This window comes from Gadus morhua, chromosome 16 (assembly GCF_902167405.1).
Source record: "Gadus morhua chromosome 16, gadMor3.0, whole genome shotgun sequence".
Taxonomy (NCBI): Eukaryota; Metazoa; Chordata; class Actinopteri; order Gadiformes; family Gadidae; genus Gadus; species Gadus morhua.
Window position 1 is genome coordinate 21,990,079 of NC_044063.1, and position 26,297 is coordinate 22,016,375.

General features: G+C 45.7%; 1 protein-coding gene across 1 annotated transcript; it reads right to left on the reverse strand.

Moving 5' to 3' along the window:
- Window positions 1-2,240: 2,240 nt before the first annotated feature.
- On the reverse strand, window positions 2,241-8,931 carry LOC115561473 (toll-like receptor 13). Its single transcript, XM_030381571.1, has 4 exons — window positions 8,791-8,931; window positions 5,013-7,588; window positions 4,500-4,617; window positions 2,241-2,737 (listed from the first exon to the last, which is right to left on the reverse strand). Exons 2-4 carry the CDS (start codon window positions 7,504-7,506, stop codon window positions 2,539-2,541), a joined length of 2,811 nt encoding a protein of 936 aa, XP_030237431.1. The 5' UTR covers window positions 7,507-7,588; window positions 8,791-8,931; the 3' UTR covers window positions 2,241-2,538.
- Between the last annotated feature and the right edge of the window lie 17,366 nt (window positions 8,932-26,297).

Genomic DNA, 26,297 nt, shown 5'->3' on the forward strand with positions numbered 1-26,297 from the left:
GAAGGAAAAAGTCGGAGCCAGCTTCCGGAGCTTCCCGGTCCGTGATGCTGCTCCATCCGGCGCGGTGGCTGGAGTCGGAGGTGGTCCCCTGGAACGCTGGGCCCGACCTGGACCCTGCTTCCTCCCGGCCTGCTGGTGGGAGGAGCCCGTGAGAATCGCCCCGAACCGGGAACGATTCTCACGGACAGATTGCTGGTGCGCGAGAACCTCGGAGAACCGGGGACCAAATAGGCCATCTGGCGCTAGTGGACCCTGGACCAGGCTGGCCCGCTCCCGTTCCGGCACCGCAGTGTGGGAGAGCCATATGATTCGCTGAATCATAGTTGCCCACGCCATATGCCGGCCGGCCGATACGGCTATCGGCTGGCATAGCTGGAGGATGGCGCTGGAAAAGCGGGAAACCGCCAGCCATCTTGCGGCTTCCTCCGGGCCGTAGGCCTCCCGGTCAGCCGACAAGGAGACCATGGCGGAGGAGAGCATGGCGATGTTGTTGACCGCCGCCGCAGATTGAGCAGCACAAACGAACACCCTGTCCGTTAGGCCGACAATCTGTTTCTGGAGGCGGTCGGGGGGCAGCGGCTTTTCGTTAGGGCGCCATCCGGCGCCCGGACAGAGAAGCGCTGCCAGGGGAGGCTCCAGGCGAGGGATCCCCCTCGCCTGAGTATCGGCCCACCCTTCCACGTTGGTGAAATCCGTGTAGGACTTCACCGGGGCCTTCAGTGTAGAAGGGTCCCCACCGGCAGCACTAAAAAAGTGCTGCACAGGCGGGAACAAGGGGCACTGTGTAACCCGTCGGGAAGACGATTGGGTGCGAAAGCACTCGCCCTGCATATCGTCCGATATGGGGGCGAGAGGCGGGGCCGGCATAGGAATTCCTTTGATGGCCGCCGCCTCACCCATGATCTCCCCAAAGAGATCGGCCATCCGGCGCGGTCTCTCTCATTCCACGGCGGTGGCGGTTGAAACCCGGGAGCGGGAAACACCGGACGCCGAGTCGTTGAAGACGTCGTCTATTGAGACAGCGTCGTCCTCGGCGTCGATGCCGCCATCGTGGTAGTCCGGGCTGGCCACGAACAGGTCAATGGCGTCAGCCAGGTCCACCGCAGGGGAGAAGTAGAGGTGTCTGGAGAGGATCCCTTCTTCAGACAGCTCCCGGCATGAGACACAGGAGACGGAGGGCGCCATAGCAGCCGCGGCGTGGTCGGCGCCGAGGCACCGAAAACACGCCACGTGCCCGTCACCCCGTGCCAGGGAGGCGGGACAGGAGGCGCAAAGGAGTCCTGAGAAGGACTTAGCCCCAGGAACGCTCTCAGGTGGCCCTGAAAAGGGCCGTTTGTCCGAGGCCTCTCCCGGGCCGCTGCCACCGGCTTGGGAGATCCGTTGTTCTGTTGAAGACATCTTCTGGTAGTTCTCTAATCTGCTGACAAGCACAAGTGCTGAAAGAAAAGGGAGGATGAGCGACGGTATGCACCGTGCTATATACACGATACCGTGGGAAATGTGGGCGGTGCCCACGCTGATAGGTGCATAGTTTGAATTTTCAGCGCGCGCAAACGCGCGCACGGGACAAGCCCATAAGGCGAAGCCTAGACGGCGTAGCCTACATCAAATAGAACTGACCATTTTAACGCATATCGATATAAACGATATTGTCAAATCTTGTATCCCCGTGGAAATTATATCGATATATCGTACATAGCCGATATATCCTGCAGCCCTAATCTGACGTAGGTGTAGGCCGTTTTTCAACGCAAGTGCACACTCCAAAACAGAAGGAACATATTCAATATTAGAAAAGCCAGTGTACTTTAGAGTGCATTATGATGAATATCCCATACATATAAGGTAATACATTATTGTATTACAAATGGAGGTGGCCGTAGTCTATTTGCAAAACAATAGTAGCCCTAAAATTGGTCAGGTAGACCGTTTACATTTAGTCAATCTTTGGTAACATGGATTAATAACGGATATACATACTAAAACAATTGACGAAATATGATCATAGATTGGGACAAACAAGCTTGTCATCTAATACTGAATCTGTTTTCTTAGTTTAAAAGACGCCTGGTAATGCATTGGATAAACTTGATTTCATGCTATATTCATAGTAAGTGGGAAGTTTAGGACTTTGAGGACTATGATCGATGTTTAGTTATGCAACCCCTTTTGTAGACCAAAAATAGAATCTTACATATATATTTTTAAAATGTTTCTTAGTTATCAATAATGTTACAGCAGAGTTAACAAACTGTTTATTTTAAGAGGTTTTAATGCAGGTCTACCATAAAATTATAGCATATACAAATTAAAGCAGAGAGGATGACCATAAAAAGCTATCCGACATACTGTGAATTGAACCATGCGTTGATATACATTATGGATATACCATGAGGATCTGGCAGTTTAATCTGTATCTGCAATCCTTATGGTTTTATGAAATATCTAAACACAGAAAATCCCTGTGTGTGAATGCAACTCTGAAAGCCTCTAGTTTAGGCGCGGGAGTGCATGTGGTCGCCTCATTACTGCGGCCCCCTATGGCTGGCCCTTCTCTAGAGCTCTGTGTACGTTTTGCCAGAAGACGTCGGTGTTCTGGCCGGCCTTTGGCCAGCTCAGATACGTGCTCTTCTTCACCATCTTCCTCATGCGGTAGTAAGGGGAGAGCTGGTGGTCCAGGAGATCTTCCATGAAGAGCAGGATCAGCACATCCTTATTCTCATCAAAGAGGCGGAAGCTGGGGACACAATGTACAGGTTCAGGCTGTTGCAAACGACATGCTTATTTTACCTGTTCCAAGTAAGATATTAAGAGAAAACCATTATTCTTTTCAAAACAAATCAAACAGATTCGGACGTAAAATATCAAGATAAAACAGTTCAGCGTCATATGATTGCCTTTATATTGTGCCTTGCTTTGATGCCTGGGTTTGTGTTTATGTTTCTTTTTTTAATTTGGTGCCCTGGGAACCAGATGAATCTGCATGCTCATATTTAATTTTCTCTGGCATGTGCATCTGGCCTAGCCTGGTTCAACATTAGACCTCATCTCAATCTACATTGAGAAGAGGTCTGGGAACCACACATTCATTTTCTCGTATTTGAGGCGTGGTTTATGATTATTGGGCGCTATGAATGTCTATCATATGAGTCTGTACGTAGCTCATAGCCAATCGTATCAATTACGTATATAGCGTGACAGAAATTCAATGAGGAAGAAGACGATGGGTGTGTCGCATAGGTGTCGTCATCGTCTTGTCGTCCCTCCCCGTTCTGTGATTGGTTCCCTATCTCAGACAAAACTCGGATCCATGGAATCCAGGCTGCCCAGCAGCTCAAAATGAAATCACACGCAAGGCAGCATGGGTATACCCAGGCTACATCTGGCCCCCCTTCTGTTCAGACAGATTTCCTGTAGACTGTGCAGGGTCAGGCCAATCACGACCAACAAATCTAATATGGGGCTGGTACGGTGAATGTACGGAGGAGCAGCCTATGGGAGCGCCATTGAGTCACTTTCAGACAGCTAAGATAGCGGCAACTGATGTGTCACACGTTCCTTCGCTCTGATTGGTTGTTGGTCATTCCAAATGCATCCAGATTCATTTTGGTCAGCGCCTGTTGATAACGTCCCTTGAAAATCAAAAATGAACGGAGAGGTTCCGGACTAATACGCATTTGTGAATTGGTCTGGCGATGACAGCTGTGATGGAAAATCTACATGTTGTTACGTTTTGGTCTATGTATGAATTTAAGTTTTGTTGCTATTCTGTGTAATTTAATATAGGGCCTCCTTGTGGGTCATCTAAAGTGTAAACCGTCAAGGGTTGAGTGATGCATTTTAATTGCCTGCCTGTTCCTATGTTTTCGTGTCTTGTAAATCATCTTCCATGCAATCCTTTGATGTATGGGCCTGTTCCTCGACCCCCTGGCTAGCGTCAACAATGCCAGAAGGTTACATGGCACGGCCGCCGACCCCACTTTAACCTCAAGGGGGGGCTTCAACTGTAAAGATTACAAGCTGGTAAACAAAGGCTGTTGGTTTATTGGGGGACACGCTTCCTCCAGAAACCCAACCGAAGTGAATAAGAACTCATTGATTCAAACAATCGATGGACTTCTCCCCAGCGTACCTTGAGTATGAAGTAACACGCAAAGAGAAGCTCCTATCTGAGGCCTCAGATTATTTTAATGTATGCCTGTTATGTTGTTTGTTGATGCATGTTGTGATGTATCTTTGTTCGTACTTTTATTACAAATATACATGACCACTAATTGTCAACAGTATTGTGTGCTTTTTGCATCTAAATATCTCATCTGCTTAGACGCAATATTTGATAAAGAAATTGCCACTACACAGCCCAGTAATTTGCTTCCCTCAGAGAATTAATAAAGAGTTGTTGTATGATCTAGAAGAAGAGCTGTCAAAGTAGACAAGTTAATGTTTGCTTCATGGTGTCTTTGATTAGATAAAAGTGAGAAGGTTGCTGTGGTCCCCACCTGGCCATCTGGATCTCTCGGGAGCACCACTCACTCTCCAGGTAGGGTCTGCTGATGACACAGATGGTCTTCCTGCTGCTGTAGATGGCCTCTGTGATGTTCTCGATGATGGGCTTACCTGCGGAGTTAACGTTTGGTCCATGAACGCAATTTTCTTAACATAAGGAGTGTTGGTAAAAAGTTGGAGTCGGTGGAAGAAGCAGGGCCGCGTCAACATTTTTGTGGGACTGTTTTTCAAAATGCAATGCCTTGTTTTTTGATTCTTTTTTACCTGTATTTCTTGTTCAAGTTTGAAGACTGAAAAGGCAACTACTATATTGAACAATATTCAATTTATTGTATGCTTGACATACAATCACACAGATACAGCCATGCAACCAAACTTTGTTAAAGAACACCGGAATCCTCTGTCAGGGCAATGGGAATAAATGAGACAAGTATTTTTACTCTTCAACATTGACAGACAACAGAAGGGACAGGCAGTCACGAAGACAGACAGAGAGGCAGCAGTACCTGGCTGGAAGTCTCGGTGGTGCAAGCAGATCTTCCAGCCTCGCTCGTCCTCCAGCGCAGGAAGCATCTCCCTGTGGACCCACTCTTCGTCCTTGACGTTGTAGGAGATGAACGCGTCATAGCGGTGCTGCTCATTTTTCTTCCTCTCTCTCATGTCGTACAGCAATGCCATGAAGAGGTAGTAGGCATAGACCAGCTGCCAGCGCAGAAAATGATAGCTGAAGGAAGCGAGTAAAGTGAACAGTACTATGGAAGAGGTGGAAATGAAGCAGAGGAAATTGGAGTCCATCCAGCAGGAGCGCACGTCAAAGTCGAGGAGCATTGTTCTCTTCTCGCTAAGCGGATATGTACAGGGCTGATTGTAGCCTCTGGTGAGCTGCGTCTGCTCGCTGCTCAATGCCCACAGCAGGAAGCCAGCGTTGGAGCAGTCACAGGTCAGAGGGTTGTCAGAAAGATCTAGATAGGTAAGGGCAGGGAGGGACTGAAAGACGGACTCGTTGAGCACTGTCAACTCGTTCTGACTGACGATCAAACATCTGAGACTGGTCAGGTTGGCCTCCAGGAAATCCAAAGTCCTGAGGGCGTTCTCAGACAGATCCAGAACCTCCAGATTAGACATGGCTTGAAAATGCTCGGGGCTCATGCCTGTCAGAAAACTTGCCCTTATGCTAAGGCTTTTCAAATTATGTGCGTACATAAATGTGTCCAAATGTGGCTCCTCTATGTAGAAGTTCACAGCTGTGAAATGCTCTAAATGTCTCATTTTGTGCAAATAATACGAAGGGATATATAAAGGAAATTCAAAGTGAAAACTTTTGCATATTATTGTAATGTTCCTCACAGAAGGTAATTCCATTAGGCCTTTGTAATTATTTGCATATGTACCATTGAAGCCCTCTGGCACATCCATATATATTGTAAGATTTCTTAACTCATGCAGTCCTTTGAAACGAATCATTTCGAATGGCAAATACACACTAAGACTTCGAAGGTTGTGCAATCCATCAAAGACATTAACAGTAGTATAAAGTTTGTCCATATACAAATGCTGCAAGGATTCCAAACCCTTAAAACTTCCATTTGGAAAATTAGGTATTTCGTTCCGAGTCATATCTAGGAATTGTAGTTTCTGAAGTCTGGTTTCGAAAACTCCTCCCAGCTCCAAAAGCATATTTGAATTTATAGACAGAATTTTCAGAACATTTTGATTTTGAAAAACACACCTCTTTAATTTCCTAATGTAATTGTACTGGAGATATAGTTCTTTGAGGCTTGTTAAATTAACAAAGTCTGAGCAGCCTAACTCAAGAATGTCATTGAAACCCAGGTCTAGGATTTCCAGTGAGGAAAGACTGTTTACAACCACTGGCACTTTTTGGAGGACGTTGCCACGCAAACCGAGGCGTCTAAGTCGCTTCATTGTTAGCACTGATTGACTGGAGAGATTGCTAATTTTGTTGTTCGATAAGTCCAACTCGTTCAGCTGGCCACACTGAGGCAGTTCACAGTCACTGCCCAAAGAGTTCAAATGGAGGTCCAGGGTCCGCAGAGATAGGGTTCTGCAGGCTGTTTTGAGGAGGCTGCTGTTGATCCATCTCTCCATATTAGAGAACTGTAGATAGGATAGGGACTCAACACTCTCTAGAATCTCACTGATGCCTTCGAAAGATACTGTAGTATTATGAAAATGAACATGAGTTATACTCTTGAGAGAAGATGGGTCTGGAAGGTCCACATGCATAACATCTTTTCCACAACTCGAAAGATCGATCACCTCGAGATCCTTAAAGTAGTTTGTTGTGATGCTCAACACTTCTAAAGGATTAGAAGATAGATTTAACAACCTGACAGGGGAGCTCATGTTGTGGGGCAGATGTTTGGATTCAAATGAGGAGAAGTTGTTACCACCGATGTGTATTTCCTGAATGTGTGGTAGTTGGAAGATGGGCAGAATGTTAGTAATTTTGTTAAGCTGGTTGACTTCGAGTTTGACCGTTCGCAAGCTGGACGTTAACTCAAAGGCAGAAGGAGAGATGAGCAGGATTTTGTTTCTACTGAGGTCAAGCACTGAGAGCTTCAACATACCATGGAAGAGGTGCTTAGGAAGCTTGGTCAGTTTGTTATCTTGCATGTACAGTTCCCTCAGCTCTATCAGATGGACTAAAGAACTGTATTCAATATGAGCAATATGGTTCTGGTGAATATGTAACACTGTAAGGTTTGAGAAATATCTGAAGTCATGCTTGCTAACTTTTTGAATTCGATTTTCCCCAACGTTTAACCACACTAGACCTTGGGGTAGGCCAGCTGGTACAGAAGTTATTTGATGGTAAGAGCAGTCAATGCTGATACCAGCCCCAGTATGGCCAGAAAACAGTACTATGCAGTTTGGTATTGAATAAGCAAGTGATGGGTTGAAATGAAGCATGGAAGAAAGAAGCAAAAGAGATAAATATTGTGGAAACCATGGACACCAATATCCCTCTCTGGCCATAGTCTTCTGTGAAGGGATACCAGTCAGGTCAGCCTGGTCGATATAGTGTGGCGGAGTCGAGAATCGACCAACTCCATCCACACTACAAAGGGCGGAATGAAACTGAATCAATGAGAAATCCCCTGACCGGCTTCAAACACATCCAGTGAACATACATCTTTTTTACCAAATTTTAAATTTTAAATACAGCAAAAAGCTAAAGATCTTCCCTTTAACATATGGATAACACTGGTCTTCACTACATTATACAATTAAGATTAATTATTGGCGTCATTTACCTTTGCAATAATATTTTTGAAACACGGTGGATGACATATACAAATGGATGAAAATAGTATAACTATTATATTACAGTGATATAGAATTGGTTTAGTATTGATATCAGGCTTCATAGGTTAACTGACTAATTATGCATCTCTAACAAATAATTAAGTTTCACCAAACACAGTAAAGACTACGAAGGTGTATTAGGAAGAACAAGCATGATTTTTTAAATGACGAGATTAATGTCGAAATGTCGACTTTGCGCATATCGAGCCCGTGTCTGCGCACGTGTGGAGCCTTCGTGTGCGCGTGTGGAATTTGTGTCAGCACGAAGGTGGAACCCGTGTGTTCGCGTGTATCGAGCCTGTGTCCGCTCGCGCGTGGAGCCTGTGTCTGCGCGTGTTGAGCCTGTGTATGTGCGTGTGTCGAGCCTGTGTGTGCGTGTTGAGCCTGTGTGTGCGCGTTTGGAGCCTGTGTCCGCGCGCGTGCGGAGCCGGTGTGTGCTTGTGGAGCCTGTATGTGTGCGTGTCAGGCAGCCGTGGCCATCGAGCTCTGAGGGGCAAGGGAGCCACCCAGCTGATACCTCATCGACTCCACGGCCCATGGTGCTTAGAAACTGCATGTCCTCGATAGAAGGAGCCTCTTTGTCATCATCCTTTACATTAATCTCGAGATTTCGAGCCCAAAGTCGACATGATATGGCAACTTTATTCTCGAAAAGTCGAGATCGACGTCGACATGTTGACTTTATTCTTGAAATTTCAGATTTATCTCGACAAACTATTTCATGGTATTTCACCTTTATTCTCGAAATTCCGAGATTTAAATCGACATTTCGACATTAATCTCGTCATGGAAAAATAATATTTCATGCGTGTCCCTAATACACCGTCGTAAAAGACAGTTCAGGAGAGAGACTGAGAAAAGGCACATATTATGATGATGACACTAAGAACACCCAATTAATGATATTGACATGAAAATATCGGTTAAAACAGTTCTCTTGCTTTTAATACTCACCGCTTTCCGAAGGCGTCTTCTGATCACACAATCATTTAGGACTCGTCTGGCTCCATGGTGCCTGCTGCCTGAGATGAGGGTTTATTTGTATGCATTTTGCCTATGTTGTTCCTCTTATTTTAATGATCTGGCTTACCAGCTGCATGGCCCGTGTTTCAGTTCACAGATCCTTAGAGAGGTCAGAGTGAGGTGAACATGGTGTGAATGCCTTAAAGGACTGTAATACACAGGGAAAGGCAACCAGAGATCTGCAACAGGAACACAGCTGCTGAGTTCTTTGAAGAAAGTAGTCCAATCCGGATCGCTTTTAACTCACCTTATTTGTCAAAGTATTTCGGTAGGGTAACTACGGAGCAAAAGGAGGGGAATTGTATCGAACACGTCCTGAGCGACTCCCAGCTGATACTGGGATACCTGGGTTAGAGGTACCTCAATACCTCTAACCCGCAAGTCTGAGCTACCGGAAGTTTCTGACCCCCAATCTCTCTGTCGAGATTGATAGGGTCAAGTGGGCGTGTCCTATGTGACGTATTAGCCCCGGCTTCCTCACCTGTCTAAAGGTGCTGCCTTCTGTGGATGGAGTAGCTATTGCAGCCTTCAGTAAGGTCCTGCTCCCCTTGTGGCTATGTACATTATTTACGGCTTATATGTTTGGTCCTGCTTCCTAGTGGTTATGTGAGGGTAATACAGCTTGTGTGTTTGAGTCTGCTTCCTAGAGGCTATGTGGGGGCAGCTTATGTTCTTAAAATACGTAACACAGCCTATAGCAACGTGTCTGAGGCTCCTGTTGTGCCCATGTCCATCCTCTGTGCGGTTTGTCCAGATCCTTGGTGAGCATGCCATGCAACAATGTTTTAAAGTTGTCATTGTTTACATTGTTAAACCCAAGGTACACTCACTTGTTTTGTACAATATTGGAGTGAACAAACCTTTGAAAAAGTAGAGCAATTACAAGATTTCAATGTTTATTTGAAACAAAGTTAAGCTAGGTTTGCTGAAGCCTGGAACTAAGTTTTGCATATGTACTGCAATCGGCCATTCATGCAGAGCCCTTTAGGGACTTTTTACAACATGTGAACTTCACACTGGCTTCTTTCTCCTTAGCGAACTCTAGCGAAAATACCACAATGTTCGAAAGAGGAACAATATGCTAATTGTGGAAAATAAAAATAAACTAACCCTAACAAGATTTTGGTATCAGAAAGTGAGAGACCGAGACACACACACACACACACACACACAAGTACACACCCGCACGCAAACAATGTTAGAATAAGAGGAACAACCTTATGCTAATTGTGGAAAATAAAAATAAACTATCCCTAACAAGATTTTGGTATTAGAAAGAGTGGGCCCTGAGGACTAAGGACTCACAGACTCAATTGATCTCAAGTGCTAAGTGAGCGAGTGTGTGAGGCCACATGGGCTCAGATAGGTATATTTGGGATTGGGACAGCACTTCACGAGAGCACATTTTACCTTGGCAAGGTTTAATTACAAAGATGTTGCTGACACTTGCCGGTTTGCGAATTCTTTTTTTTTTTTTTTTGTTCTTAAATGCAATGAAAACAATCGGCTACAGCAATTTCTTGATATTAGAAAATATAATTGTTACTTTTAATTACTTCAGTATAAAGGATGTTTTGAATAATTAAGGTGGTTATTGGCCTACACATAGGGTCTACTAAACATAAATCTGAACGGGCTACATTTGGCTGAATTGTAAAAGTTATCAGTAGTAGCCTAATATCAATAGTCGTTTGGGAGCAAAAAAGCCGGCTCTTGTTGGTGGGCTGATCCAAATGATCTGGCTCACTAAAATAAGGCCGAAATTCCCATCTGATCGCGCATTGACAGTAGCATCATCTTGTTGTTTACCTTCCTCATGTCCGGATTTCCCTATGGTCTACGCGGTCCTAACGCTTTGAACTGTGGGTAATTCCCTTAGGTGAAGTCTGCACTGATGCGGACTCACGGAAAGGGCTCGATAAGTGTGGACTCAAACCCTCACGCCCTTTGGAATTCAACATTGGGACAGCCCTAAAGCCTTAAAAGAGACATATAATGGTGTTCTCCCAATAAGTAAACATAGTATTTGAGTTCCAGGAAACATGTTTTTTAAGCTGTTTGCTGGAAATAGCTTTTAGGAAAAAAAATATTGTCTACCGCTATTCCCCTCTGTTTCAGTCCCTTCAGAATGCGCTGTTTCTGGTGTCTGTAGCATTGATGCAAATGAGCTGCTGCCCATTGATCAATGAGCTGTCAGACTGAACCACAGCATGGAGGAAAAGGGATAGTTGACGTTTGCTGACTCCTGGAGCTCTATATCTATATAAAATAATATAACATAATAATAATATTATATACAAGTATTTATATATTCTATCTAATATCACGGCCAAAAGCTATGTGCGCCTCGGATGGTATTATGAATAATAAAGACTGTGTCTGACGTCTCTGGTACTTCCACAAGTAAAGACTCATAGTGGGGGATATCTCGGCCATGGTTGAGAAGAATTGGGGGGAAGGAACTTTGGCATTGACTCTCTGAAGTCCATGAAGCGCGACATGGAGAAGAAAAGGATTGTACTCCGGGAGCTGAGCTGCCGGACATCCAAGCTCCCCACGCCGGAGCTGCCGGACTGCAGTCCGGCCGCCGTAGAAGCCCTCCGGCCGCAGTCCGGCAGCTCCGGCGGTGTACTCCGGGAGCTGAACTGGCGCCGAAACTAGGTGGCAGCTCCATCGATCTAGCAGCTCTGGCGGACGAGCAGCTCCGGCTGGGGTAGCTCGGCGGCAGTCCGGCAGCTCAGCTCCGGGAGTACAATCCCTTTCTACTACATGTATCCTCCTCCCGACTTCCCTTCGGCGGCAGCTCCGGCGGGGTGAGCTTGGCGCCAGAGAAAGGGATTGTACTCCCGGAGCTTAGCTGCAGGGCTAGCGCAGAGTTCCCCGCGCTGGGGCTGCTCGTCCGCTGGTCAACAGAATCTTAGGGATGCTCTGATTGGAGGGGAGTGGGGAAGTGGGAGGTAATATTCAAATGTGCCCCCTTCCTACGTAGGAGGGGGCGCGTAACTGACTCGCTCGTTTGGTAGCTGGAGGCGGGCTGCTTCCAAAAATGCGTATCTCACTTATTTTAAAGTTTGTATGCGTGTGGGAGCATCATATACCCACATCCCAAATCCCAGGAAAAGCGCTGTTTTCATAATATGTCCCCTTTAATAATTTTGTGAGAATGGGCAATAAAGTCTGTGAGTCCGGACATTGGGATTGGGCCCATAAGACACACACATACACGTACGCATCCGCACACACATGCGCACATGCAGACAACGTTGAATAAGAGGAAACACCTTATGCAAATTGTGGAAAAAGTTTGTGACAAGTTTTTGGTATAAGAAAGAGAGAGAAAGAGACACACACTCACGTACACACAAACACACACGCATGCACGTGCGCACACACACACACACGCATGCACGTGCGCACACACACACACACACACACACACACACACACATACATTTGCCCTTGAAGAAAGGTCAATGATACAGCTAAAAAAGAGAGGTTTTCTGAGACCATATTCTACAAATCTACATCCTGCATTTTCCGAACTTGTAACACACACAAGTTGCATTTTCCAATGACGCGAGGCGGAAGACGTTAGGACGTTTTGAACACACTGGTCTGGGCTCTCCGCTAGGGGGCAGTGACCATAGATAGTATATAAAATGGATGTAGCATCCGGGCAGACCTCAGTTATTCCAACTGCATCCAATTCTCTAGGCTCGCCATCTTGTCATAATTTGACTCTGCCTCATTTCCTCTAACCAAAAAAGGACATTGATGTGACGTCGGGGGGAGGTTGATAGCCCATCTAGGCGACATACACCGAATTAGCTCGTAGCTCATTAGTTTTTAAACGATCGGTTGGTACAGTTGACCGCAGAGCAAGGCATCTTGGCACCGGAATGAACAATAGGAATGAACGCAGTCGAGGTCAAGATGACGGAGTAACATGCTAATCCTGAAAACTAGCCTCCGAGGAGAGGTGAGGGTCAGCGGCTTGCTGTCACTCAAGAGGCCGCGCTCCTAATTATTCATTAAGTTTAACCTCCAATAAAATAAAAACTAGCCTGCTAAAAAGAAATCACCCCCCTCAGTGTTGTCATGGAGATATGAACTAAACATACTGACTAGAATGTTTTTTTGGACCAGGCTGTAAATAGGTTGGATAGGATGGTGAAAACGGCCTGTTTAACAAGTGAGTCCAAGAAAAATTGCTCACTTTTGGTACCACCTCGTAGTGGCCACCCAGTGTTACTGCAATGTTTGTCACTTCCGCATTGGATGATGGTAGAATTCGCTGTGGTTGGGGCTTGGCAGTAACGCGAGGCGGAAGATGTTAGGAAGTTTTGAACTCACCGTGAGGTCTGGGCCCCGTTTCCCGATATCGATGGATCTTCGCTCGTAAGATGGTTCGAAAGAGGGAGCTTTCGAACCATCGATAATTTCTTTGGAGCGTTTCCCGAAACTCCTCTTAACGTGAACGCGCATTCGCTGCACTCAAGACGATCTTAGGATTGTACCTGTCCACTGACATGGTGCTGAAACGGGCTATGACCCAGGGGGGGACGCAGGAATGTCGGAGGAAAATGGGGTTAAAAAGGGTTAAAATATCTCCCCATCAAGGCCAACCGCAGAGTAGCCTACGAAAAGAATAGATTGCAATAATATGAATGCTAAAGATATTAAAACACAATTGATTAAGCCTAGGTCGACATATATAGCAGTCCTAACCCTGAGCGCACGATCGGGAGGTGGAAGTTGCGCTTTAGATGCCTTCACAAGTCCAGCGGAGGGCTCCAGTTTTCGCCGGCCAAGTCATGCGCTGTGATATGTGTGCTATGTTGCACAACATTGCAGCTAAGGCTGGGGTGGCTTTGGTTGAACCGGAGGACATAGAGGACGATGACGACGAGGAAGATCGGTGTGAGTGTAACGATGGTCAAGCATCAGGGAGACGGAGGCGGAACTGTTGAATTTTCTTTCCTTTATTTTCCTTTGGAAAATAAATCAAATCATGGCCATCAGAAATCGGTGTACATATACAGCACCAGATCAAAAGCAACGGCTTTTCTGCCCGATTACTAGTAATAGAAAATACATACAAAACAAAACATTCAACTTCCCATGAATGGGCATAACTGTAGTCAGTTACAGCACTTTATTACAACCTATTTACATTATGGAGCCACATACCTTTGGAAAATAAATCAAATCATGGCCATCAGAAATCGGTGTACATATACAGCATCTGCACAAGCAAGAAAGAGAGTAATATTACATTCAATATGAACGTGGCTAGCGGAGTTTACGGCTAGCCATGTTAGCCTTAGCATGTAGAAACCCAAGGTCATAAGAAAAGTATTAATAAACTTTCTCTAAAACATGCAAACTACAGTACGATCGTTACAGTGAATGGAAAATAACATAACACATGGGATACATCGAAGTTATCAACTTAAACATGAATTCACTTTAAGAAAACTGATATTGGGTACAGTGCTTTATATAGCGAACCTACCAGATCAAAAGCAACAGCTTTTCTGACCGAGTAGGAACGCAGTAGATTTCCACGCAGCACAGAACTAATCGCGGCAGATCTGCAGTACACCATATGGCCACGGGTGGCTCCCATTCACACTTATTAACCACGGCAGTTTTATTTTGGCGAGAATCATATATAATAATACACTACATTTTTAACTCTGTTACATCCACCCCCTCTGAATTCCGCCAAAATCTACAAGGTCGCAAGGCATTATGTCCACCTCTACCAAAAAAATAATAATAAGAAACCCACATGACATGGTTACACATATACTCCAACTTGAAAAGTATCCCCAAAGGAATGAAGTGGAAAGAGAGGCACGAAACTCACTACCAACTTCTGGAAGCAGGATGCAGTCTACACCCCTCACAAACCATGTCTAACAGATATAGAAGCAGGCCCCCACACATGAACTCTGACTCATGTAATTTCAAAACACACTGATCACATCAAGACGCTTAGTCTCACTAAAACATCCTAAACATTGACCTAGAAACGGCATTGCTTACAAAACCCTGTTTGGACATCTGACACAGTAAACGGTTAACTGGCTTTACTATACGTCCAAAACGACTCCTAGCTGTGTGCAAGGTGTTGGAATATGAGTGAGCGGAGGATGACCGTGTGCTTCGTGTATCGTCTAAGCGCTCTGCGTTGTGTGTGCGTGTATTCCGAGAGTCAGTGAGGAAGGCACGAGAGAAGCCATGTCCAGAGCTCGACTCTGTGAACTGCATGTATGCCCGGACCCATTACTCATACTCAGGACGTCTTCTGATAAGCTACACTCTGCATGGACATCTGCACTCACAGTGGTCAGGTTGTCAACCCACTCCTGAGTCCTACCTCCAGCATCCTCTCTCCCCGCAACAGGCATCGATTCATCTGCATCAGCGATGTCGCTTGACCCTTTCCCGCAGGAGGACACAAAGGTTCCATCTGAAACACTGTCTGCATCGATGGGCAGGAAATTAACGAGCATCAGCAGGTTGCGATGGACAACTCTTTCTTGGCCTGTTTCAGGGTGTCGGATCCGGTAGGTGTGGGTGGAGGCATTGATGCTGACAACAGTATACACTGTGGACTCCCAACGGTCTGCAATCTTCCGTTTCCCTCTCTCCCGCTTGTTGGACACCAGGACACGATCACCCACAGCGATCAGTTTCCCCTTTGTACGACGGTTGTAGAATTCAGCCTGCCGATCCTGCTCTCTGTTGACATGTCCTTGAGCGATAGCCATGGCCTCTTGCAGGTCTTTAGTCAGAGACACCACATAGTTGTCATAATTGCTAATCTCTGGATCTTTCAGGATGTTTTTGAAGAGAATGTCAACAGGCAGGCGTGGGACTCTACCAAACATAAGGTAAAATGGGGGATAACCTGCTGTTTCATGTACCGTGCAATTGTACATAAACGTCAGTGTCTGGAGGTGTCGGGGCCAATTACATTTAGCTTCAGGCGAGAGGGCGCGAATCATGTTCCCCAACGTCCTGTTGAAACGCTCCACACTGCCGTTGCCCATTGGATGGTATGGGGTGGTTCGGGACTTCCTCACACCGGCGACCTTCAACAATTCACTGATGAGTTGACTTTCAAACGAGGCCCCCTGATCGGAGTGGATCCTCTCAGGAAAGCCATATATGCAAAAGTACTTGTCCCAGAGTTGCTTCGCCACTTGTTTGGCACACTGATCACGGCAGGGGAAGGCTTGCGCCAGCCTAGTAAAATGGTCCGTAACCACCAGCACATCAACAGACTTGTTGTTCGAATCCTCTGCGGTCCAAAAGTCTATGCACACGATTTCGAGAGGAGCAGACGTTTTTATACTCTCCAGGGGTGCTCTTCCTTCTGGATCAGCAGTCTTGCTGATGACGCATCTTGGGCAGTGACGGACATATTCTTTAACGTCCCTGTCTATGTGAGCCCAGAAGAAACGCTGACGGGCCAAGCTCAAACTCCTGAATTGCCCCTGATGACCAGCACTGTCGTGAATTCCCTTGAGGACCTCAGACTTAAAAGAGTCAGGGACCACTAACTGGTGTCTTTTCTTCCTGGACACCTGGTCCTTGGAGACTCTGTACAGAATGTCATTGCAAGTGGTCAGTTTCTCCCAGTGTTTCAGGTACCTTACAACCATAGAAGGCTCCTTAGATTTCTCTCTCCTGGATGGACGACGGCCCCGGTCCACATAATACAGCACCCTGGAGAGGACAGGATCACTCAACTGCCCTTCACGCAGTTCTCTCTCTGTAAAAGCAGGCAGGGCCTCTTCATCAGTGGGAACCAGCTGTGGGAGCTGTTGGAGAATGCCAACAGCCCGCACCCTGGCACTTGACTCCCATTGACTGTGTGTCTAAAGGATGGCAGAGACCTCGTCTTCGGAGAAGGACCGGTTCTTGGCACCGTCAGACACATAGGGCTCCCCTCTTTCACACTCCAAGTCATCTTGGATGGCAGACTGCCTAAAGGTGTCCTGGACAGTGTCAGCCGAGACAGGGACTGCTTTGGCAAGGAGCTCACTGTAGGGGTCTCGGAGCAGTTGCCTCCCAGCAGCTGACTTCACGAAAGGCCGACGACTCAGTGCCTCTGCAACCGTGTTCTTGGGACCCGGGATGTACTTGATATCAAACACGTAGGATGCCAACTTTGCCACCCAGCGCTGCTCGCAGGCATCCAGTCGTGGCTTAGTCATGATGTGTGTGAGGGGGTTATTATCCGTCCACACAGTGAACGTATGACCCTTAAGCCAATGGCTAAACTTGTAACACACGGACCACTTTAGCGCCAGAAATTCTAGGCGATGAGCAGGGTACTTTTTCTGAGCTCTTGAGAGGGATTTGCTGGCGAAAGCCACTGGTCGGGCCACAGTGTCACCTTTCTGAACTTGTGATAGTACTGCTCCCAAGCCATCCAAGGAGGCGTCGGTGCATAAGACGAAGGGACGTGTGAAGTCTGGGTGCGCTAGGACTACTGAGGTCAATAACGCCGTCTTCAGACCCTCAAAAGCTTTCTGATGGTCTGACGTCCAATCAGCAGGGGTCAACTTCCTGTATGGAGCAGGGCGCTTTGTGCGAGGCCTTCCCTTGCGCTTCTGCTTCTGACCAGCCAAGAGGTCAAAGAGAGGCTTAGCCGTTGCAGAATAATCGGGCACAAAGTGCTGCACTGTAAAAACTTCAACTTAATATTGTTGTCCTAAAAAAGTATTTTAGGTTTTTAAGACTTGAAAAAATAAATTATTCATATTTGACTTCAAAATTTAAGTAATTCCAGCAAACCATGCATTTTTTATGTTTCAACAGCATTTTGTAAGTTAACACGACTTATTTCCTTCAGTTGGGATGCACAACCTGTGCACAACAAGTGAAAAAGTTCTGGCAACTCGTATGTCCTTGTCGTAAAATGCGGGAAAGCCAACTTTCCGAGTTGAGGTTTGTTACCTGAACTCACACGAGTGACTAGTCATTTTTCGTCAGGGCTGGAGACAACACAGGCAAGTTTTAACCTTCTTTCCAATTAGACTTGAAGTGTGAGTTTTTTCCATGAATGTGAATATAATACACGATAAATAAGTGGATAAGGTATGCATTTTCACTGACGATAGTATGACCCTAAACAGAATAAATAATGCTTGCCGTCGCCGTTAGCTTTAGCTTATCGCAAGCTAGGACGAGGCCTGCGGTGCTTGTCTCGGTATGTTCAAGCAGCAAACAGCGCAGTCGTGCGAGAACAGCACTGCAGTCCTTTCAGACCGGCAAGTTCAGATACTCGGTATTCTACTAGACATATCTCGTTATTGCAAGAATACAGTAGCATACACTTCTAGCTATGTGTAACTAACTGTTAAATTAAGGAAGCTGTAGGACGGTTTTCCACGCCGTACGATTACACTTTTTTTCAATGGAGTCTGGTAGCTTATAAGCTCCAAGTCACCAGACTCCATTGGAAAAAAAAAAAAAAAGATTTTACGGCGTCTAAGACCGGTCTACAGCTGCCTTAATTAAACGGTTTGTTTGTGGGTTCTATTGTGTGGTTGTTGTATTTCAGTGGATACTAATGAATACTAGCGTTTTCGCTGGGGCATGTTGTGCTTTTCAGCCGTTCAGCCAGGCGGGCGCGTGCATGCGGGCACACCATATATAGTTTATGCTTCATTCAGTGATACACTAAATTGTGTGATTAAATTTGACGAAATATATCAGATAAACTCACCATTGACGTTTTCCTGTTTGCTCTCTACTTTAGTACATGTTACTTTGATTTTGTAGTAATGTTTTTTATCCATCTCTTTGTGTTTAAGACAAATTACATAACAGCACACAGACAGACCGCAGCATTGAAGGGCCTTCCTTTATTTCTCCGTGAGAGTCACGAGAAGCTGTTCAGGAATTGTCTGGTGAGTGGTCATTAGTAGCAACCGTCACTTGGATTATACTGTTACTAACAATATTGTAAAATAGACTGCTTGGATCATAATGTTTATTCTGTTATTGACTTTAACCTCTCTGCCCTTTATTTTCATCCAGTTTATCCATTCCAATGTTCTCCTTGCCCTCTTTATGTCAATGCATTAAGTGTCGTAAAAAGCTGTACTTCGTTGGCTATTACTTTATTTAGTCTGAAACTTACGAGATGGAAATGTTCTGTTTTTTAACATAAGTGTCTGAAGGTAAAATAAATGTAATGTTTTTTATAGTTATTTGAGAGTAAGAGCTTATTCTGAGCCATAGGAAAATACAAACCTTTTGTTTCATTTATTAATCATACATTTGTCTTTGTCTGTCATCACAAGGATACTGACCCAGAAGAGGAGAAGACAAGGGGTCTCATAGTGGGGATACTTTTTGTGATGGAGGATCACAGTTCCGCTCCTGCAAGACTTCAAAATGTAGCTGTGGTTTTAGAAGAACATATCGTCTTGCAAGACCTCCCTGACCTGCCAACGGCCCTTGCGTTGCTCTTTGGGCTGATATACGCTCTGAACATCCAGTTTCCCAAGGAACTGCGATACACCTTTGAAATGTTTCAAAAGATCTTTTTGGAGCTGGGGACAGATCTCTCTGCAAGAGTCAGATCCCTCAAAAACAAACTTCTTCTGTAACCCTGTGTCAGAACCTAATGTTGAGCTGCAAGTTCTGTTGAAAAACTTGTTGGGCCTGTTTTAAATTGTTAATGTTCATGCTGCAGCTGCCCTTTTGTATATTTACTTATTTTACTCAGTCCCCCAAATATCTCTTCTCTTCCTGTCTATAGGAATAATGCTGTATTATGCATTTTAATACAGCACGTGCTGTTATTTCAATGTTTTAAGAAAGCAACTGTTTCACCTGATCGGGTGAGCTATTGGTCTTCTGTGCTTTTGCACAGCACTTGAGACATGCAAGACATGTTCAATAAAAAAAGATTTGAATTGAGATATTATAGCCCCTGTAATTTCTTTCATGCATGATGTATTATATATGGAGTTACTGCAAGTTGAAGTTGAGTTATGAGTATGGCTTTAAAGTTTTCTTATTTCAAAGTTATTGCAAGTTTGAGAATTCAAGATGACTAAGGATTTAAAGTATTCATAACTTAAAATGTCAAGTTACCGAAGTAAACATAAGTCAAGATGACTTGGGTTTCAAAGTTTTCTTAATTTAGAATTGTGAGTTACCGCAACTTAGACTTAAGTCAGGATGATTAAGGATTTAAAGTAGTTTCAACTCAAAATTACAAGTTACTGCAACTTAGACTTAAGTCAAGATGACTAAGGTTTTACAGTTTTCTTAACTGAAGATTGTGAGTTACTGCAACTTCAGGTTGAGTTAATAGAACTTGAAATTCAAAGTATTACCAACTCAAAAGCAGAACTTAAAATGTTAAGTTGTCATTCCCAACTTAAAATTCTATTGCAGTTTGTTGCCTTGAAATTGTAAGTTGGCCCAACTTTAGATTTTTTAGGGTGTGGTAATAGTTTACCAACCCCAAGAAAGACCTCACACGAGTCTGAGACGGGGTCACTCCATCAAGTTCCATCAGGTCCGTAGCCACCATCTTGTTGACGGCCTCAACCTTAGCTGGGTCTGTGGACACACCTGACTCATCAATGATGTGTCCCAGAAACTTCACAGACCTTCTGAGCAGCCAGCACTTCTTCGGGGCCAGTTTCAGGTTGTGCAGGCGAAGCCGACCAAAGACCTGCTCCAGCCTCTCAAGAGCCAACGCCTCAGTTGGTGCAAATACTAGCAAATCGTCCAGATAGCTTAACAAGCTTAGAAAGTTCTGGTCACCGAATATGCTGATCATCATCCTCATGAAACTGGCTGGGCTGTTGCACAGGCCCTGCGGGAGACGGTTGTACTCATACAAGCCCATGGGTGTTGTGAATGCAGAGTACTTGCGGTCTTCTTCATGCAGCGGCATATTGTAAAAGCCGGACGTGAGGTCCATTGTACTGAAGAACGTGTTCCCACCCAGGGCAGCCAGGCAGTCAGCCTGGTGTGGAAGTGGATGGGCATCTTTCAGTGTTCGTTTGTTGAGCCATCTGAAGTCTGTGCACACTCTCAAGTCACCATTTTTCTTCCACACAAGGACGAGAGGCGAGGCGAACTCACTGGTGGACTTCCTGATTATCTCCTTCTCCTCCATCTCACTGAGGACCTGGCTAAGCTTCTGGTATTCAGCAGGCGGGATTCGTCGGTAAGGCAAACGGAATCGCCTCTCGTCCGTGAGCCGAATCCTGTGCACAAACTCTTTGGCCTCACCACAGTCCAGGTGATGTTGGGAGAAGATGTCCTCATATTTGATCACAAGGTCTGCCAGCTTAGTTTGACACTCTGTCGTCACGTCACAAGACTCAAGGTCAAGATCCCTCAAGCCAACATGCTCCAGTCTCTCCCGCACAGTTTCGATGTTAGCTGTCGGCGCAGACGTTCCTGCAGGCCTGGCAGATGTGGCCTGTTGAGCGGCACTGAGCTCCGGGGCTTCCATGTCCTCCAACGCCAGACAGGTGTAGACATCGGCAAGCTTGTCATTTCTCCGCAGCGTGACAGGGCTGTCCGAGATAGTCAGAATCTTGAGAGGGACCCACCTGTCGCCCCAGAGAGGTGTCACGACTCTGGCAACCATTATGCCTCTGGGCGCGGAGTGAGATGATGTCGGCTCAGTTAAAACAGTGCTGCCGGGGGATAATTTGACATTTTTAGGAAGCATGCCCCACACTAGAAACTCACTGCCGGCCGGCAGGGTGACAGCTCTGTTACACCTGACTGTTCCAACCCTGTCTGGTACATCATCATCAGACCAACGTTCTAAGCCAGCGAGAAGGGAGAGAAACTCTTCACGTTCTTGGTCACCTGAGGAAGAGGTTGACACGGCTTTCCAGTAGCTTGCGTCACACTTGAACTGACGAACTACATGTCTAATGACATTTGAACCAATGATTATATCATCTTGTTGATTCTGTACAACGAAAGTGGGCACAGACACTCTGCATCCATATACTGCCATCTCAAGGTTTTCCACTGATTCAGGCTTCACGCGCACACCACCACATCCAACAAAGACAACGTCAGTCATCTCCTGATTGTTCAGCTGAACACCGGCATTTATCAGCTTTTTCCGCGCCACAGCACTCAACGAGCAGGCCATCGAACCGCTATCTAACATAGCACCAAGAGTCACTTTGTTTTCAACTTTAACAGGGGTATAAAATAAACTGTCACTGCTCCTGAGTTTTTGAGTATTCTGAATGACAACAGTCTCTGATCCATCCAGATTCCTCACTTTGTCAAACAGCACAGTTGCATCATTAACGTGGGAGTTTTTGTCATGGTCTGTACGGCCTCCCTCAAAGCACAGGCCAGCCAGTTTCCCTGTACGTTGTCACGGGCGGGGGAATGACTGGGGCACAACCGACTTGTATGGCCGGGCTTGAAACATGTGAAGCAGAGACGGTCAGAACGGCAGTGTGACTCAGTGCTGTGGCTGCTATCATTACAGACCTGACAGGCCGTTGCATGGACATGAGGCTGGCCTCGAAATTGTCTGCCACCTCGGCGCACGGCGGGCCTCGTATGTCCAACCTGGTGCTGTGGCAGAGACGGCACATATGACTGGCGGCTCTGAGAGATTGAAGAGAGAGAATGCTGCTGGTTCTGTGACAGGACAGATGAGGGGGAGAGAGATGGTAAACCCGCTAAAGAGATAGCTGGAGGAGAGAGGACATTAGCACAGGACGTCTCCATGTCTGAGGTGTTGCAGGGTTCTGTGTGTGTTTCATGGCAAATCCGTGCAGCTGCATGAGTCTTAGGCACATGCACTTTCACTGAGGACACCTGCTCACGCTGGTACTCATCTACCCTCTCCTGTACTTCCTTTGTTGACCATTCATGTATCTGCTTATGTTTGAACACAGACGCAAACTCTAGATCCGGGCAGTGCTTCACAAACATCTTGGAAATCTCCCCTCCCATATCCTCCATGCGTCTGCCCTGACACTTCAGACCCTCTTCGGCTACATCGGCAGCCTTGTTAAGGCGTAGCCAATAATCAACGGGATTCTCCCTCTGGTTGGGCAGAGTTGAATAGAAATCTTGGAGGGGCAGGCATGAGGATGTGTTACTAAAATACTGTGTCAGCATTATAAACATGACCTCTGGTGTGCATGAAGACTGAAGCAAGGGGTCACTCCTCAGGCCAACCTTAACCACATCCCTGGCTTTCCCCATCAACCTCCCCATCACAACCTCTATCTGTGAAGAAACATCACACTTCTGTTTCCTGATGTATGCTTTCATTAACTCAACCCATTCCTCCACCGTGTATTTTTCAGTATTATCACCCCTGAAAATGACAGGCTCCTTGTCAGACCGTACAACAACATTAACGTGTGTGTTTTCACCAAGTCTACTTGTATCACCACTAGGCTGGGTGCTCTCAGCGTTGTGTAGACTGAACTGTGTGTCACCGGCATGGCGCATAGGAGTATTACCCCGACCAACCCCACCAATGACGCCATTAGAAACAAGTGACGCTGTAATAGACTCGCCTATCTGTGAGCCTAACAGTGAAATCATATCAGTTAACTGATGCAGTGTGGCATTCTCATCATAAGGAGTTGAATGGTGTGGCCTATCTTGCGACATCTGCCCAGGCGATTCAGTCGGGCCCTGTTCCAACCCTAAATCCCCATTTCCTGCAGGCAACACAGGAGAAGCACCCACATCCATCCCAAAAGACTCCCGCTTTAAACAACCTCCCATTAGACCCCTACCCCTCCCGAAAGAGAACTGGCTAATTCCAGACTCATCACCTGGCTTTAACTTACTAGCCATTCCACCACAAAAAATTAGAAGTGGGTGGGGGGGGGGGGTAAAAAAAATAAAATAAAAAAAATAACAGTAAAATAACTTATTCAGATATGAATTATTATTACAACAGTTCACTCAGAAACCTCATTCATTGGCAGCCTGAGTACCTGACCATAAACGAAACTGCAGTACAGACAGCGTTCCTAGATTTCCACGCAGCTCCCTCGGCGCGGCGATCTGCATCAAGCTGATCTGGGATCCGGGTCACGGCACCAGTGTAACGATGGTCAAGCATCAGGGAGACGGAGGCGGAACTGTTGAATTTTCTTTAATCAAATCATGGCCATCAGAAATCGGTGTACATATACAGCACCAGATCAAAAGCAACGGCTTTTCTGCCCGATTACTAGTAATAGAAAATACCTACAAAACAAAACATTCAACTTCCCATGAATGGGCATAACTGTAGTCAGTTACAGCACTTTATTACAACCTATTTACATTATGGAGCCACATACCTTTGGAAAATAAATCAAATCATGGCCATCAGAAATCGGCGTACATATACAGCATCTGCACAAGCAAGAAAGAGAGTAATATTACATTCAATATGAATGTGGCTAGCGGAGTTTACGGCTAGCCATGTTAGCCTTAGCATGTAGAAAACCAAGGTCATAAGAAAAGTATTAATAAACTTTCTCTAAAACATGCAAACTACAGTACGATCGTTACAGTGAATGGAAAATAACATAACACATGGGATACATCGAAGTTATCAACTTAAACATGAATTCACTTTAAGAAAACTGATATTGGGTACAGTGCTTTATATAGCGAACCTACCAGATCAAAAGCAACGGCTTTTCTGACCGAGTAGGAACGCAGTAGATTTCCACGCAGCACAGAACTAAACGCGGCAGTTCTGCAGTACACCATATGGCCACGGGTGGCTCCCATTCACACTTATTAACCACGGCAGTTTTATTTTGGCGAGAATCATATATAATAATACACTACATTTTTAACTCTGTTACATGAGGACGGCCTCCCTCATAAATACGCGGCTGGTTTTCATGCACGTCGAAGAGTGATTGAGACTTTTTTTAACCCCCTCCACCCTCCCACATGTCACTAAACATTCCCGTCAACGTGACCAATCCCCACCATATCCCAGCCTTTTGCCTGCTCCTTTGCTTGTTTTTTATAAAAAAATATAATATTTCTTTTTATAATTTTTTTATTTTTTTTTACATTATTTTATGCTACGTTTTATGAGTAGCCTATGTCAGTCTGCACAAATTCCCCCCACTTTCTCTCATACATTTTAAGTGCCCTGCCTGCTCAAACATTTCCTGGACTGTCTCTCTCAAACTAAGAACATAATGGCCCACATTAGGCTCAGACGCACGTGATACACCATTACCAATGTGTTATAATAAAACGCATCCAATACTAGGAATGTCCGCTGGCTACGCCACTGAGGCTATAGTAGGCTAACGAGGCTCTTAGCGTCCTACGAGTACCCTGGAGCACTCGTTAGCTACTCGTGACTCGTGAGCGTTTTTAAGACGTTCGTTACCAAAGATGCTTTCGGGAAACGGTGTGAAAACTGTACGATGCTCTTACGAACCACTCTGCGATCCACTTAGGCTAAAGATGCTTTCGGGAAACGGGGCCCTGGGCTCTCCGCTAGGCTACAGTGCTGGCTATAGTGTTTGCAACGATTTGCTAGTGTGGAAGTGCTTTCGCTTCCGCTTTTTGATGTTGCTCCGGTGGTAGATATTTTAACATTTTAATTGTTGAAATTGTTATTGGCGACAGTAGTTGGTTTAAACACCAGCTACTTAGATATAACAAATCAATCCATGCAGAATATAGTCATTACGTTGCAAAAATGTTTGAAAAAATCGCACAGGTTAATGTTTTGCATTTACATGATTAATCTATAAAAAGCAACACGGCACAAAGTGTTTCTGAAAACTTTAAAAAACGTCACTTGTGTAAAGCAATGTGTATTGCTTTCCAGATGCAATTTGTAAATACCGGTCGCAGCTTGTGAACGCAAAAGATTGGGGGTATTTTGGCTCGTTGAGGATCCATCGATGCATCCCTGGAATGCTAAAAAATAAAGGAAGCGAAAAGGGAGCGAATTTCCGAGTGTTCTCAACATTGGAATAGTGCTTGTCGGAGTTCTATGACGAAACGTCCTTAAATGGGCGGCCGTTGAGCATGCTTCCTTAACTTTGGGAAACAGCCAGTTATGGCGCGTTTCCACTGCAGGGTGCGGAACGGATCGGTGCGGATCGGGTCGCGTTTCCACCGCCAAAAGTGGGCGTGACCCGGACTTTGCCGTACCCGTTCCGGCCTCGTTCTCGGGACTCCTCCGTTGGGGTACCGAAAACGAGACGAGACGCCTGAAAGGGTCCCGGGAAATTCTAGCTACACACCCCCTCCGTTGATTGGTCGACAGAATCATCACTTCCGGGTGACGCAGGGATAAAAACAAACAAACAGTAGCCTCGAGGTATTATTCTTTACAATTAACATGTCGCGTAAAACGCTTGCTTGGGCGAATAAGGAGGTGGAGACGTTCGTCTGCATTCTTGGGG

What these genes read in the sequence shown, in the direction of transcription:
- LOC115561473 (XM_030381571.1), bottom strand. Translation starts at nt 7,506, where the DNA reads ATGGCCAGAGAGGGATATTGGTGTCCATGGTTTCCACAATATTTATCT. An exon ending in CCACCGAGACTTCCAGCCAG is followed by an intron (nt 4,618 to 5,012) that starts GTACTGCTGCCT and finishes TTAACTCCGCAG; the next exon opens with GTAAGCCCATCATCGAGAAC. An exon ending in CGAGAGATCCAGATGGCCAG is followed by an intron (nt 2,738 to 4,499) that starts GTGGGGACCACA and finishes TTGTGTCCCCAG; the next exon opens with CTTCCGCCTCTTTGATGAGA.